We start from the raw sequence: 13,216 nt of genomic DNA on the forward strand, positions 1-13,216 counted from the left end.
TTGTCCATCTTCCTTTTCTCTCCTTTCTTACCTTATTCCTATTCCTCTCACTTTCCCGTGTCCTTCTTAAATCCCAAGCTCTCATGTTATCCCCAAGTTATCTCCACCCCATCTATGCCATGGTTTTCAAACTGCTTTGGTCCAACCCATATATCCATCCCACCAAATCTTAGCAGGCCATCACAACAGAGAGCAAAAATACAGAATCCAAACCTAATGCCTTCATTAGACAGATGCCCTATCTCTGGAGGCTTAGGAATAATCTTTTATATGTTTCATCATTTAATACAATTGATTGAAATCTGGCTAGAAAAAGAAATGTTTTAAGCATCTTAAAGCATCTGCACCAGGTCTCTAGGTGACATCTTTTAAGCATCTACTATTGACATGAAAATTTTGTTAAAAGAATCCTAGATTAAATGCTATTTATTTATTATTTTTTAAAAGATTTTATTCACTTATTCATGAGAGAGAGAGAGAGAGAGAGAGGCAGAGACACAGGCAGAGGGAGAAGCAGGCTCCACACAGGGAGTCCGACGTGGGACTCGATCTGGGTCTCCAGGATCACACCCTGGGCCAAAGGCAGTGCTAAACTGCTGAGCCACCTGGGCTGCCCTTAAATGCTATTTAAAATAGGATTTTATTATAAGAGAACACTTATTGCTATGAATACTGAGTCATGTACAGAATTGTTGAGTCGTTAGAGTGTACACCTGAAACTAATACTGAATGTTTATTTCAATTAAAAAAGATATTTAACATATTAAAAACTACTTAATAAGATTTTACACATGACAAATGAATGTAGGTCTTCAGTAAACCAGGATGTAAGATGAAGAAGGAGGTGTTTGTTATATGCATCTGCCAGACACTTAGGCAGGCAGTATGAAGATAGTTTTTATACTTTTGATGAGTTACTTATAGACTTTTTGATTTTGACTGCCTCTATATTAGCCTCTATAAACTCTTATTTCCACCAGCAGAAACTGGTAAATATCATACATACTTTAGCTCTATATACACTGTTACTAAATACTAAGGTTAGTTGATGAACTGACAGTAACATCTACTGAGATAAACAACTGTGATATCATCTTTGGCCACCAGATCACTGAAGTAACTTTTGCAGAGTATATTAAAATTCTAATAATGTTAGGATAGTGTCTTGAATAAAAATATCCTAGAAAGAGGCTAACCTTTTATTATTGTGCATGTTTACTTTTCAGCAAAAGCTGTCTTACAGAAATATGATTAAATGCCACACATCCCCCCATCCCTTCCTAATCTCACCACTCACTACCTCTTCTTGTCCCAACACGTTTGGAGGCCAATGTGCTGATGTACACTCTGTCTGTGAGTGTACACATATGCAAGTAGGTGAATGGGTGGTGCTGGCAGGATCTGTAAGGTCCAGATTTTGGCTTTCATGTGTTTTCAGGGATTCAGGAAACTGGGAGCCTCTTATTATCTTTTCAATTAAAATAAAATAGCATCAAAGCTTCATGATTTCATGTGGAGTTGAATAGATATTTCAACATGATTGACCATCAATTAATTACTCATCCCTTTAGCCTCTTATTCAGCCTTGTAACCTCTGTCTGTTCAGAAATAAGGTAAAGAAGTGAAATGGACCATTTGAGGTTTTTTCTTTTTTCTGTATGGCAATTCACATATGCTTTCCTGCATCTTGAATTCACAGGAATGTGGCAAATGCAAAATATGCTATTTATCTTGTGCTTACAAAGTAGAAAATTTTGAAATTAGGTTATCTTATTCTCCAGAGATATTATAGGCCCAAATCAGACCTCTAAAGCTTAAAAGAAATGAGGGATTACTCTTAGTGATTCCCAACAGAAAGGCAGTATAACACAGTAATTCAGAGTGTGGATTTTAGAGTAACAAATGGTGTCAGCCTCAACTCTCCCACTAACTAGCTATATGATTTTGAGCACAATTCTTAACTTTTCTAAATTTTATTTTCCACAGCTGAGGGCAACACTTTAGGATCACATACAATGCTTGGCTTGTACTTGGCTTTTAGTAAGCACTTAATAAATACTAGCTATTTTTATTATTATTAGAACCTTCTCTGAGATGACTTGTTTTATTCTAGGTTCCACAAGTGAGATTTTGATCATCTTGACCCCAACCTTACATCCAGGGGATATGGAAGCACACTACTGAGAATTAGTCAGAAGAGGAAGCCAGTGATAAACTCAGAAAAAGCTGCAGGTTCTCAATTCTCTCTGCTTTTGGTCATCTAATGCTATTCTTGTGTTACTAACCTTTCTCTAATCTTAGAGAAAGAATCACGATGAAAAAAGTCAGCTTCTTGAAGTTCTAACTTTTTAAGTCATTTCATTTTTTAAAGATTTTATTTATTTATTTGAGAGAGACAGAGAGAGAGAGTGCAAGAGAGAAAGCGAGCAGAAGGGAGGAATAGAGAAAGAAGGAGGCTCCCCGCTGAGCAGGGAGGCTAACGTGGGGCTGGATCCTAGGTCCCTGGGGTCATGACCTGAGTCAAAGGCAGATGTTTAACTGACTTGAGCCACCCAAGCACCCCTTGAAGTTATAATTTTAATGTTATGTCTTCAAAGCTAGCATATTACCTGGTTGCTTTTGTCGAGGTTTTGGCAAATTGGTCACACATGTATGAGGGCACATGAGGATATTGCAAGGATGCAGAGATCCCTCCAGAAAGAGCTGTTTCGTCTGAGATATATGGATCCCTCCTAGAGGAGTTTTTGGCAATGTATTGGCAGGCACCAGAGCAAGACAATAAACACCCACTTGATGAATGCTATCAATTGCCTAGAAAAATACAAAGAAAAATATTCAGTGAGATTAATTTTACTATATTTGACAACCTCCTAATGTAATCCATTATTCTACTCTAGGATTTTTCGAAACTTTTCTATCCACTCTAGGGTCTAGAATCTCCTAGATTATTAAGACCTCATACACCTAAAGTTCCCTACTTCTCTTACCAATGGCAGAGATCAATATAAGACAGGTAAGATATGATCTAAATAGACAGTGGTAGATACTGATTTGTAAGCCTAATATGTCCTCTCTTGAACGATAATGCCCAAAAACTAGAAATTTGTTTTGGGTCTTTAAATAGACAACATAACTCAAGTCATTAGAGGCAAAGTATTTTTATTATGAGCACAAGAGAAGCCTGGACGTGGGCCCTCACTTAACTGGTTCACCAGGTTACTCAGAATCCTGTCTACAAAACAATGGGTAAGGCCCACTGCACACGGAGCCTGGAGGCCACTGACTCCCTCAGTGCGTCTCCGCTCCCAGCCCTGTACCTGTGCCCTTGCTAAACGTCAGCTGAGCTTGTTTCTATGCCTTTTATGCTTGTTCTTGTGTTCACATAATTTAAGTATTATATCAATTGATAAAATAGAGTGCAAAAGGATAGAGAGAGTTATGCCTTGGAAAGCCTCATTAAAAAGTTATCATTGGTAGACACAAGTTAATTCTAAAAGGTAAGATTCTGTATTCTAGTCCCTTTGCATGTACCTGCATTCTAGTCTAACTTAAAGGAAATGAAAACAAACCAAAGACCATGCAATTTGATGTAGGTTGTCACACTACTCTATTATGAAATGCAGATATTTACACGTTTTGTGTTAAAATTTAATACTTGAAGAATTTCTTTTTATGATTCTCAGCTTCAATCACCTTTTAAAACTGACCACTATTAATATCAGTTCCAAGCATACCAGCTGAGAGTTCTACTGTATCACCCATAAGTCTTACTGAAAAGCAGATATAGCCTTAGAAGAATAGACTGATGGTCATAAGACAGACAAGGCCTTGTTTTAAAGCAATTTGACAGTGCAAAGAAATAAACTTGAACATCATATTACTCAGACTATCCTACTAATCAATATAGACGACTGGGAAATAGAAAGTCTGGCAGGTTCCTAAATCTCTGGTATTTTAGAACATACAGAGTCTGCAAATGTTATTACCTGTAGCCTGGACTCCCCAATGAAAATACACCATCTGGCAAATTATCCATCGACCACCTTCTTTAAAAAGTTCTAAGTTAGGTATTTAGTTTATGTTATACACATATCTGGAGTTAACCTCTAGGCTCTTCCCTACCAGAACATATGGGGTCCTTACTATTCTACTGTAGATCCAAATGCTCCAAGCTGAGAAGCTACAGATACTGGGGAGATAATGCCCTCTTATTTCATGACCAAATCAGACCCTGAATGACTTTTACAAGAATCCGGATTAGTAAGTTAGCAGAGCATGTAATTTCTATAATTGCTTTCCAGGGAAAAATAAGAAATATCTTGGGAAATTTCAGTTTCCTATAATAGGGAAAAAATGTGTAACTCATCACAACATTCTTCCATTATGTCTCACAATTCATTCCAAATGAAATAAGCATTTTGTTTGTTTGAAAACATGAATAGTATGGAAAATATTCTCTTGGCAGGTCTGATTCTTAGCCATCTTTCAGAGATCAGCCCAGCCCCACCTGTTCATGGTCTTTTCTGACCAGCCTATCCTCAGTAGATTCTCTTTCTTGTTTTTTTTACTACAAATAATCTTGTTCTACCAGCTGATAATTCAGAACTACAGACCCTGAGGATAAAGGAAATCTTCAAAGTTATCTTGCCCTATCACTCATCTCAGGTTTACATCATTTCTACGACATTACTATTAACTAGCAGTGAATATATCCAAATGCCCCAAGCAGATAAATAATACATGTCGGGAACACTTCTAGTAACACAGAATTTTCTTTTTCTTTCTTTTTTTTTAAGATTTTATTTATTTATTCATGAGACACACAGAGAGAGAGGCAGAGACACAGACAGAGGGAGAAGCAGGCTCCATGCAGGGAGCTTGACATGGGACTCGATCCCAGGTCTCCAGGATCAGGCCCTGGGCCGAAGGTGGCACTAAGCCACTGAGCCACCGGGGCTGCCCTAGAATTTTCTTTGTCAAAGACAGCCCATGCTTCTTTGGGGGATCATACATTATCCAACAAATATCTACTGAGCCTACTATGTGTATGTGCTGGCATGACTATCAGGATCTGGGGACTGAATTGTGAACAAAACAGGGGAGGTCTTGGCTTTCATTGGCCTTATAATGTAGTGGATGTAGAAAATAGTAACTATAAACACATGGTGATGAATACCGCGCAGGCAAATAGAGAGTGAAAGGGAATGTTATTTAAAACAACAGTCTCTCTAAACCCCTTACTGGAGATTATGCTTGCAATTATTATTTTTGCTGTTAATAATAATCACCATTGTTATTTACTAAATGCACCTTGTATACTTCAAATAATGACCTCACTGAATCCTTCCCATAGCTCTATCAGGTTTACAGGTTCAGAAATCAACTGAGTGCGGTTAAGTAACTTGCCCGAAGGCACAGTTCTGGAATGAAGTGGTGGGCGATCCAAAGGCTGTAATTTCTTTTTTTTTTTTTTTAAGATTTATTTATTTATTTGTTCATGATAGACAGAGAGAGAGAGAGAGAGAGAGAAAGAGAGAGAGAGAGAGAGGCAGAGACACAAGCAGAGGGAGAAGCAGGCTCCATGCCAGGAGCCCAACGCGGAACTTGATCCCAGGACTCCAGGATCGCGCCCTGGGCCAAAGGCAGGTGCTAAACAGCAGAGCCACCCAGGGATCCCAAAAGGCTGTAATTTTGAATGAAGACTGACTCTTCTCATCACTCTACCGCCCTAACTAGTAACGTATCCCTCACACAGAGCTCAGGTCTTTCTCCTTCTCTGATGGCTTATCTTACTCAGCTCTCTAACTCCATAGGAAAGCTCCTTCAGAGGAAGAACAATATCTTACATTTGCTCGGATCCCTGCACGCTAGGCACCCATTAGAGAACATATGTAGTAAGACTGTAGTTGTTGACAAGCGGATTGATTTCTGTTAAAGATGTGTTCCACACATGGTTAGTTTAAACTTCCATGGTTACTAACCACTCAGGCAGAAAAAAAGAGAAAGAATTTGCTGAGGCAGGTCAATTCAATTTCTTGGCAACCTGAGCAGAAAAATACTATGTAGTCCAGAGGGAGAAATGGTACTAATTACATTATTTTGCCAATAGTACCCAGAAATCCGAGTACTGACTGGCAAGAAAAGCAAGGTGTCATAACTGGCCCAACAAAGAAAAGGCTTGATCAGTGGCTGCTGTCACCTCTGACAACAAAACCAACAGGCCCTGACAAATACCCAATGTGTGCTCACCTGCAATACACGGCTCATCCACTGGAAACTGTCTTCCTCTGAGGCGTCGGGTCTTTGTTCCGCAACCACCACAATGCGCTCATCATAAAATACAGACACAGAAAACACAGCAATTCTAAGAGAGACAGATCGAACACATCAGGACTCCCTTCACAACCAGTTCTGTTTGCTTTGCTCAGTTGGAATAACAGAGAGGAGACATCCCCACCACGCTACCCAGAAATGAGTAGTTTAGAAAAGAAAATGCCACAGTCATTACCATTAAAATGAGGACTCAAAACATGTATGAATAAGCACCACTGGCATGAACAGTGGGACACAGTGATAAATAGGACAAAGTCCCTGTCTTCATGGAGCTTGCATGTCAGAGACAGAACAAATAAATATAAAATCATGTCATGTTGTAGTATACACTAGGAAGGAAAGCAAGGCAGGGTGAGGGGCACAGTGGTGTGCGGGGTGGCCGCACCACCAAAGGCAGGGTGGTTGGGGAGTGCCTCCCTGAGGAGCGGACACTGGAGCAGAGACCTGAGTGAAGTGAGGACGCGAGCCATGCGAAGATCTGGAGGAAGAGGTTTCCGGGCAGAAGGAACGGAAAGCGAAAAGGTTCTGAGGTAGGAACGAGCTTGGCAGGTTTGAGGAACAGCAAGAAGGCCAGTGTGCCTGGAGCAGAGTGGTGAAGCAGAGAGTGGTGGGGAGAGGTCAGAGCCAGGCCAGGGCAGGCGGGGGACCTGGCAGGCCAAGGGGAGGGGGATGTTCTGAGTGAGGTCTCCGCTCGAACGTCCCCTTACTAGTGAGGCATTCCCAGACCACCCTATACAAACCGGTAAGCACACTCCCACCCCCCCAGGGGTGTTCTTTCTATGGGGCACTTAGCATCATCTCCCATGCTCTCTATTTCCCTGTCTCTGCACTTACTGTCTGTTTCCCCCAATGAGAATGTGAGCTTCACAAGGGCAGAGACCCGGCCTGTTTGGTTCACTGCTACATGCCCCATGCAACCCTCTGAGCACCCAGAACAGTGGCACACAGTTGACATCCAATAAATATTTGTTGAACTGGTGCATGAAAGAATGGGAAGTCGCTGGAGAGCTGAATATGTCAGCATGCAGGACCATCTCCTTCCCTTCCTTCCTTCCACATGTATTTATTGAACACCTACCATGTGCCAGGCACTGTGCTGAGTGCTGGGGATATAACAGTGACCAAAGACAGAAGGTCTAGTGCCTCACTGAGTTTACATCTGAGAGGAAGCCACGTCATTACAAAAACTACACATTTTAGGAACTGGTTCTCATGTTGGTTTCATTAATCTTTCCTAACATCTTAAAAAACTAAAGGGATACCAAGAGTGCTTTAAAGATATATACCCATGATTATAAACTATTGGACAGATATCAACTACTCAAATATGTACCAAATATCTTTTCTTGTGCTAATAAACAAAGAAAAAAAAAGGATTGGTAATTGACTTCATCCCCGGAATTTGAAATTAGCACTTGTGTACTATGTCAATCTCTGTGTTAAAATGTTGTAATAATTTAGAGATGAGCAAGAGGAACAATCCTCAGATATAAAATTCCTACAACGTAGCATCTATTTTAATTAGTCTGAATGGCACTACTTCTATATTGATGGAATGTAGTTAAGTTCACTGTTCTAAGTAGAATTCTCCGGAGTCCTCAGAATTCCACAAATAGTAATAGTTAAAAATTAAAATACAGGATGGGGTTATATCTTATTCGTCCCAACTTCAATCAAAGAATCTGCCATATTAAGGTAAATATTCAAAGGCCAGTTCCTGCTGTGCTTAACCAAGAATAACCCAATCACTCAGACTACAGAATACAAATCACCCTATAAAGATACATTTAGATTCCACTGGAAGTGCTAACATTTGAATTTTGTACTACTCACCTTCCTCTATAAACAGTCTTTATTGATTCAACAGCCAATCCAGTAGCAACAATGTCATCAGCGTTATGTCTTCGACCACTAACCATCAGTAACCCATCCATTTTTCCAACCACGAACACCAAACTGCCCTGAAAGGTAACAACAATTAACCTTGATTTCCATTATTTAAACAGTAAAACAGACATTTTACTTCTTGTCTTGAAAGAGAGCTCATCAAAAATGAGAAGAAAACTATTTTATGGATTCTAAGTGTTTTTTTTTTTTTAAAGATTTTATTTTATTTTATTTTATTTTATTTTTTTTTTTTTAAGATTTTATTTTATTTACTCATGAGAGACACAGAGCGAGCGAGCGAGCGAGAGGCAGAGGGAGAAACAAGCTCCACGCAGGGAGCCCGGTGCGGGACTCGATCCCGGGTCTCCAGGATCAAGCCCTGGGCCACAGGCAGCGCCAAACCGCTGCGCCACTGGGGCTGCCCTAAGAAAGTGTTTCATACCTCAGAAATCAGAGGGGGAATCAGAGCATATTACAATTAATTACAGTATATAAGAAAGGAATTTGTTTATATTTATTCTCAGGGATGAATTTTATAAGGAAACAGCTAGGATTTCACATAAGCATATTTTTCCAGCTGTGATTATGCACCTATTTACAAGATGGATGCACAGAAAAAAATTAACTCATTTCATACTAGAATTAAGAAGATATTAAACAGCTGAATACGAGAGCGCCTGTTTTAGGTTTATAAGAGTAATGCTGTTTCCATCTGGCAAGATTAGAAATAGGCTCATAAAGAAAGGTCTAAGAAACACTGCAGGAGCCTCCTCTTCTTTACAAGAAGACAACAGCTGCAGGAAATGTTGCTGTCAATGCCCTAACAGCATCACTGTACAAATACTTCTCAACAATTCTTCTAGACCCATTTACAATAAATTGACCTTTCTGTGTATTACACAAGCTCTAAATTTCCTGGACAATTTACACATATTCAATTATCCAGTAGTCTTCTCCACATGAATGTCACTCATTGAATTATCAAGTATAATGTAATGTCATACACCAACTGCGTTATGTGAGTAAGATGAAGCTTCTAGCCTCAGGAAGCTACTGGTTAATATCAGAAGACAGAAAAGAACCAGCCATTTCCAACGCAGTTTGAAAAGTGCTATTGGTGGAAGTAAACAGAAAGACACTGATTTGTCCATTTCTCTACTTCTTTCACAGCAGAATTTTTAGCTGGGCATGGCTGACCAAAATAAAGACTGTATTTCAGTGCCCTCTGACCAATGAGACATAAGGGGAAGTGTTGCTCAGCAGCTTTAGGAAATCTTCCGTAAGAGATGGTAGGACTGCACTCTTTCCTCTACCCTGTTTCCCGGATAGGATGCTGCAGCTCCATCTTGGACCTCAGCCATGAAAGGTAAGCTAAAAGGAGCTGAGTTGAGGGGAACTTTTGGGGGCTGAGAGGAGTCAAGACAGTAGCTATAGACTTCTCTTTCTAGGACAGCGATCCTCTTAGAGGTATGCCCTCACACTCCCTGGCTCCATAAATAGTGGGGAAGAAATAAAATTAGATCTTTCCTTATGTAACTTGAGTTGGTAAGAGAAGAAAGAACAAGGAGGTAGAGTTGGATGGAGATATCTGGGCTTAACTATGATCATAAATGTCTGTTATTGACAAAATATAACCCAAACTTCCCACAATGTCATGTAAAACCCTTCATTATCTGCCTCTCTACTACCTTCCTTGTTGGCTCATGAAGCTAGCTGTGAGCTCTCTGAGATTTTTTTTTTTTTTATCTTAATGGTCTCTGTAAACCCAGGGCCTATAAATACCATTTGATGGAAAACAAACTGTTTTCATAGTGTAGTGCTGCTAATTTGTATGAAAATGCTTTGTACATTATTTATTATGGTTTCCCTTTGCTAGGGTAACTTTTTTCAGCACTCTTCTAGCTTACTGAAACATATAAATCAAATCAAAGAAATGTAGCAAGAATAAATGAAGAGTTTTTGAAAGTAAAAACATCTCAGTTTGAAGGAGTCAAATGAACTTGGGTAATGAAAGCAATAAATATTACCTCAGTTTATGACATTCTTACAAAAACAGCTCTAAATATAAAAGAGGCCCTGTAGCATTCTTGAACTAATCTGCATTTGTTCTGTTCAGTGACAGAAACTTTGCAAAGTACAAATATCTATGTCGGATACACCCAAACCAACATGAATATATCACTTACCGGCCCTACAAACCCCAGCAATCCTGACCGGATGAAGGGCACATCCCCAACAGGAGAGCCTGCAGAGTTCACTGGAATCACCTAAAGGCAGAGCAGTGAAAATCTTAGCTTTTTCTTAAAATAGGTATTTGACCTTTAGAAAAGCCTTAAAAAAAATCACAACAGTAATATATACTTGCTGAAAATTTAAAATTATTTAAAGAGTGACCACAGCATCCCCACCTCTTTAAGGGATAAACATTTACACTTTGCTGTTAATCTCTTGGACTCTTTTTAGACATATATATGGAACATTTTTTTTTTTTAAGATTTCTATTTATTCATGACAGAGAGAGAGAGAGAGAGAGAGAGAGAGAGAGAGAGAGGCAGAGACACAGGCAGAGGGAGAAGCAGGCTCCATGCAGGGAGCCCGACGTGGGACTTGATCCTGGGTCTCCAGGATCAGACCCTGGGCTGAAGGCGGCGCTAAACTGCTGAGCCACCGGGGCTGCCCTAGACATATATATGAACATACTAAGAATTTATGTTTGAAAAAGGAATCATATATACCGCTTTTTCAGTAACCTTTTTCTCATACTCGATATTTTTCACATAACCTATGTACTTTGGTCACCTTTATAAATGCAGGTTGTTCCTCTAGCTCTCTTCGTTCAATAGCTCTGTGATATATCATCACACGGGGGACAAGATAGCGTTGCCTTTGAAGTCAGACGTAAGTTCCATTTTTGGCTCTGGTACTTACTGGTAAGTTCCTGGACTTCTCAAAGCCTCATTTTCTTTGACCATAAAATAGAGCTACCAATGCTTCTCACAGGTTTAGGGTAAAGATTAAGGGAATGTAAACAGACTTGCAGTGTTTGGCCCAGAGTCAGTCCTCAGGACACTATGAGAATTTAGTGCTATTACAGTGCAAGCAGTCTTTCTGACTAGGGAGGCCATCTAATTTTACTATTATAAATGTGCCTTGCTGAAGACTGCTGTACAGATTTCTGTGTATTTATACAAAAGGTATGAGCCTTTTCAAGTTTTTCTCACCAGTAGCTTATTTTTAAAGATACGCTTTATTTTTTCATCATTGCTAGGTCTTCTGTCCTATTGAAATGTTAACCAGGATTTAAATCGAAGAATCCAGTAAGAAAAATATTAGAGACTTTAATCTGCAAAACCAAGAGAAATAGTTCTCTTTTTTTGGCTAGGATTTTTATTCTACTTCACCGTCATTAAATTTATACTGAAGATTTCAGAATTTCTTCATCATTTATGGACCTAAGCAGTTTGATATTAAAATCTGAGAATTTTGGCTAGGCAGTTGCACTTGTAGGAAAGGCAAAGTCATAAAATATTATCAGTATCTTCAAACACTACTTGAGGATCTTGTTTATGATAAGGAAAATGCAATGACAAGAAATTCAGACATTGGAAACATATGTACTGCAAGCATTTAAAAAGAAGAGAAGTAGGGTAGATTTAAATTAGTAAAATGTATAGACACTCAGCACAGGCAATGAGCCAACTGTGAGAGCAAATCAGGAGCCTGGCAGTAAACCTATGCTTTAAGAATTTATCAATTTCTACTCCTATCAAGGTGAACTGGTCACAACTTTTGAAGGCAAGCCAAGAATGTAGTAGTAATGATGATGATGATAACGGACATTTAGTAATTTCTATTATGCCATTTTAGGTTGTAAACACAGATGATGGTCAGCTCAGGAGTTCTTAACCTTTTCTAGCCACCACACCATTCATATAGAAAACACTCTCCCATCGGTTACATCTGTTGCTACATCATTTTGTAATGATATGCACCAATAATGGTATGGTAGACAGACGTACCCTGTCATAGTGAGACTGAGAATCAACTGCAGAAAAAGGAGGCTCAAAGAATGAAAAACTAGCAGTGGTCATATAATAAGCATTGTCTAATACAATGGCCCGGAAAATGGAGGTTTTTGTTCTCTAAAAGCTACCTAGAGGCAGGTCAATCCCAATTATGAAATACAGACAATTCATTATACTTGTTCTGATTTCCAGGCTCACCAGGCAAACTTTCTTTTTCTTTTTCTTTTTTTTTTTTTTTTTAACCAGGCAAACTTTCATTACAATTTGTCTTCACATGCAGAACTGTCTGCAGAAAAACAATGTGCTAGTTCCACTAGAATATGAGCTATTAGAGGAGCTGTTTGTTTTCCTGAGGTACCACAAGTATCTAGGATACTGGCAGACGCACAGAAGGTGCTCAGAAAGTACTTGTTGACTGAAAGACTGAATAATGGGAGCAATGTGCCCCAGTGACAGGACAGTTCTTCATTAGTAATCTAGTGCTCTGGGTGACATCAGTCTCTATAGGCTCAGATTAACTTGAGTCTGCTCTGGAGAGATGGATCTGTTGTCAATGTACTCTTAAAATTTAATATTTGGGGGCAGCCCTGGTGGTGCAGCGGTTTAGCGCCACCTTCAGCCCAGGGTGTGATCCTGGAGACAGGGGATGGAGTCCCACGAGGGGCTCCCCACATGGAGCCTGCTTCTCCCTCTGCCTGTGTCTCTGCCCCCCCCCCCCCATCTCTGTCGCTGTTGAATAAATGAATAAATAAAATCTTTAAAAAAAATGTAACATTTGGGCTTACAGAGCTCAAAGTATAGCATAATCACCAGAGTGAACTTTTGTGAGGCCTCTCACTCTTTTTTTGGAAATATTTATTTATTTATTTAATTTATTTATTTATTTATGACAGAGAGAGAGAGAGAGAGAGGCAGAGACACAGGAGGAGGGAGAAGCAGGCTCTATGCCGGGAGCCTGACGTGGGACTCCA

The 13,216-nt window shown here is 39.6% G+C and overlaps 1 protein-coding gene across 6 annotated transcripts in view; it reads right to left on the minus strand.

Annotated features, from left to right (window-relative positions):
- Positions 1-13,216, minus strand: part of DIP2B (disco interacting protein 2 homolog B) — a 219,890-nt gene that overhangs the window by 30,737 nt on the left and 175,937 nt on the right. For all 6 annotated transcript variants that reach the window (XM_077870075.1, XM_077870076.1, XM_077870077.1 and 3 more), the window contains 4 exons: positions 10,407-10,487; positions 8,167-8,294; positions 6,250-6,364; positions 2,610-2,811 (listed from right to left, as the gene is read on the minus strand). In XM_077870075.1, coding sequence (XP_077726201.1) covers positions 2,610-2,811; positions 6,250-6,364; positions 8,167-8,294; positions 10,407-10,487 — 526 coding nt within the window. The remainder of the gene's footprint in view (positions 1-2,609; positions 2,812-6,249; positions 6,365-8,166; positions 8,295-10,406; positions 10,488-13,216) is intronic.

This window comes from Canis aureus, chromosome 25 (assembly GCF_053574225.1).
Source record: "Canis aureus isolate CA01 chromosome 25, VMU_Caureus_v.1.0, whole genome shotgun sequence".
Lineage (NCBI taxonomy): Eukaryota > Metazoa > Chordata > Mammalia > Carnivora > Canidae > Canis > Canis aureus.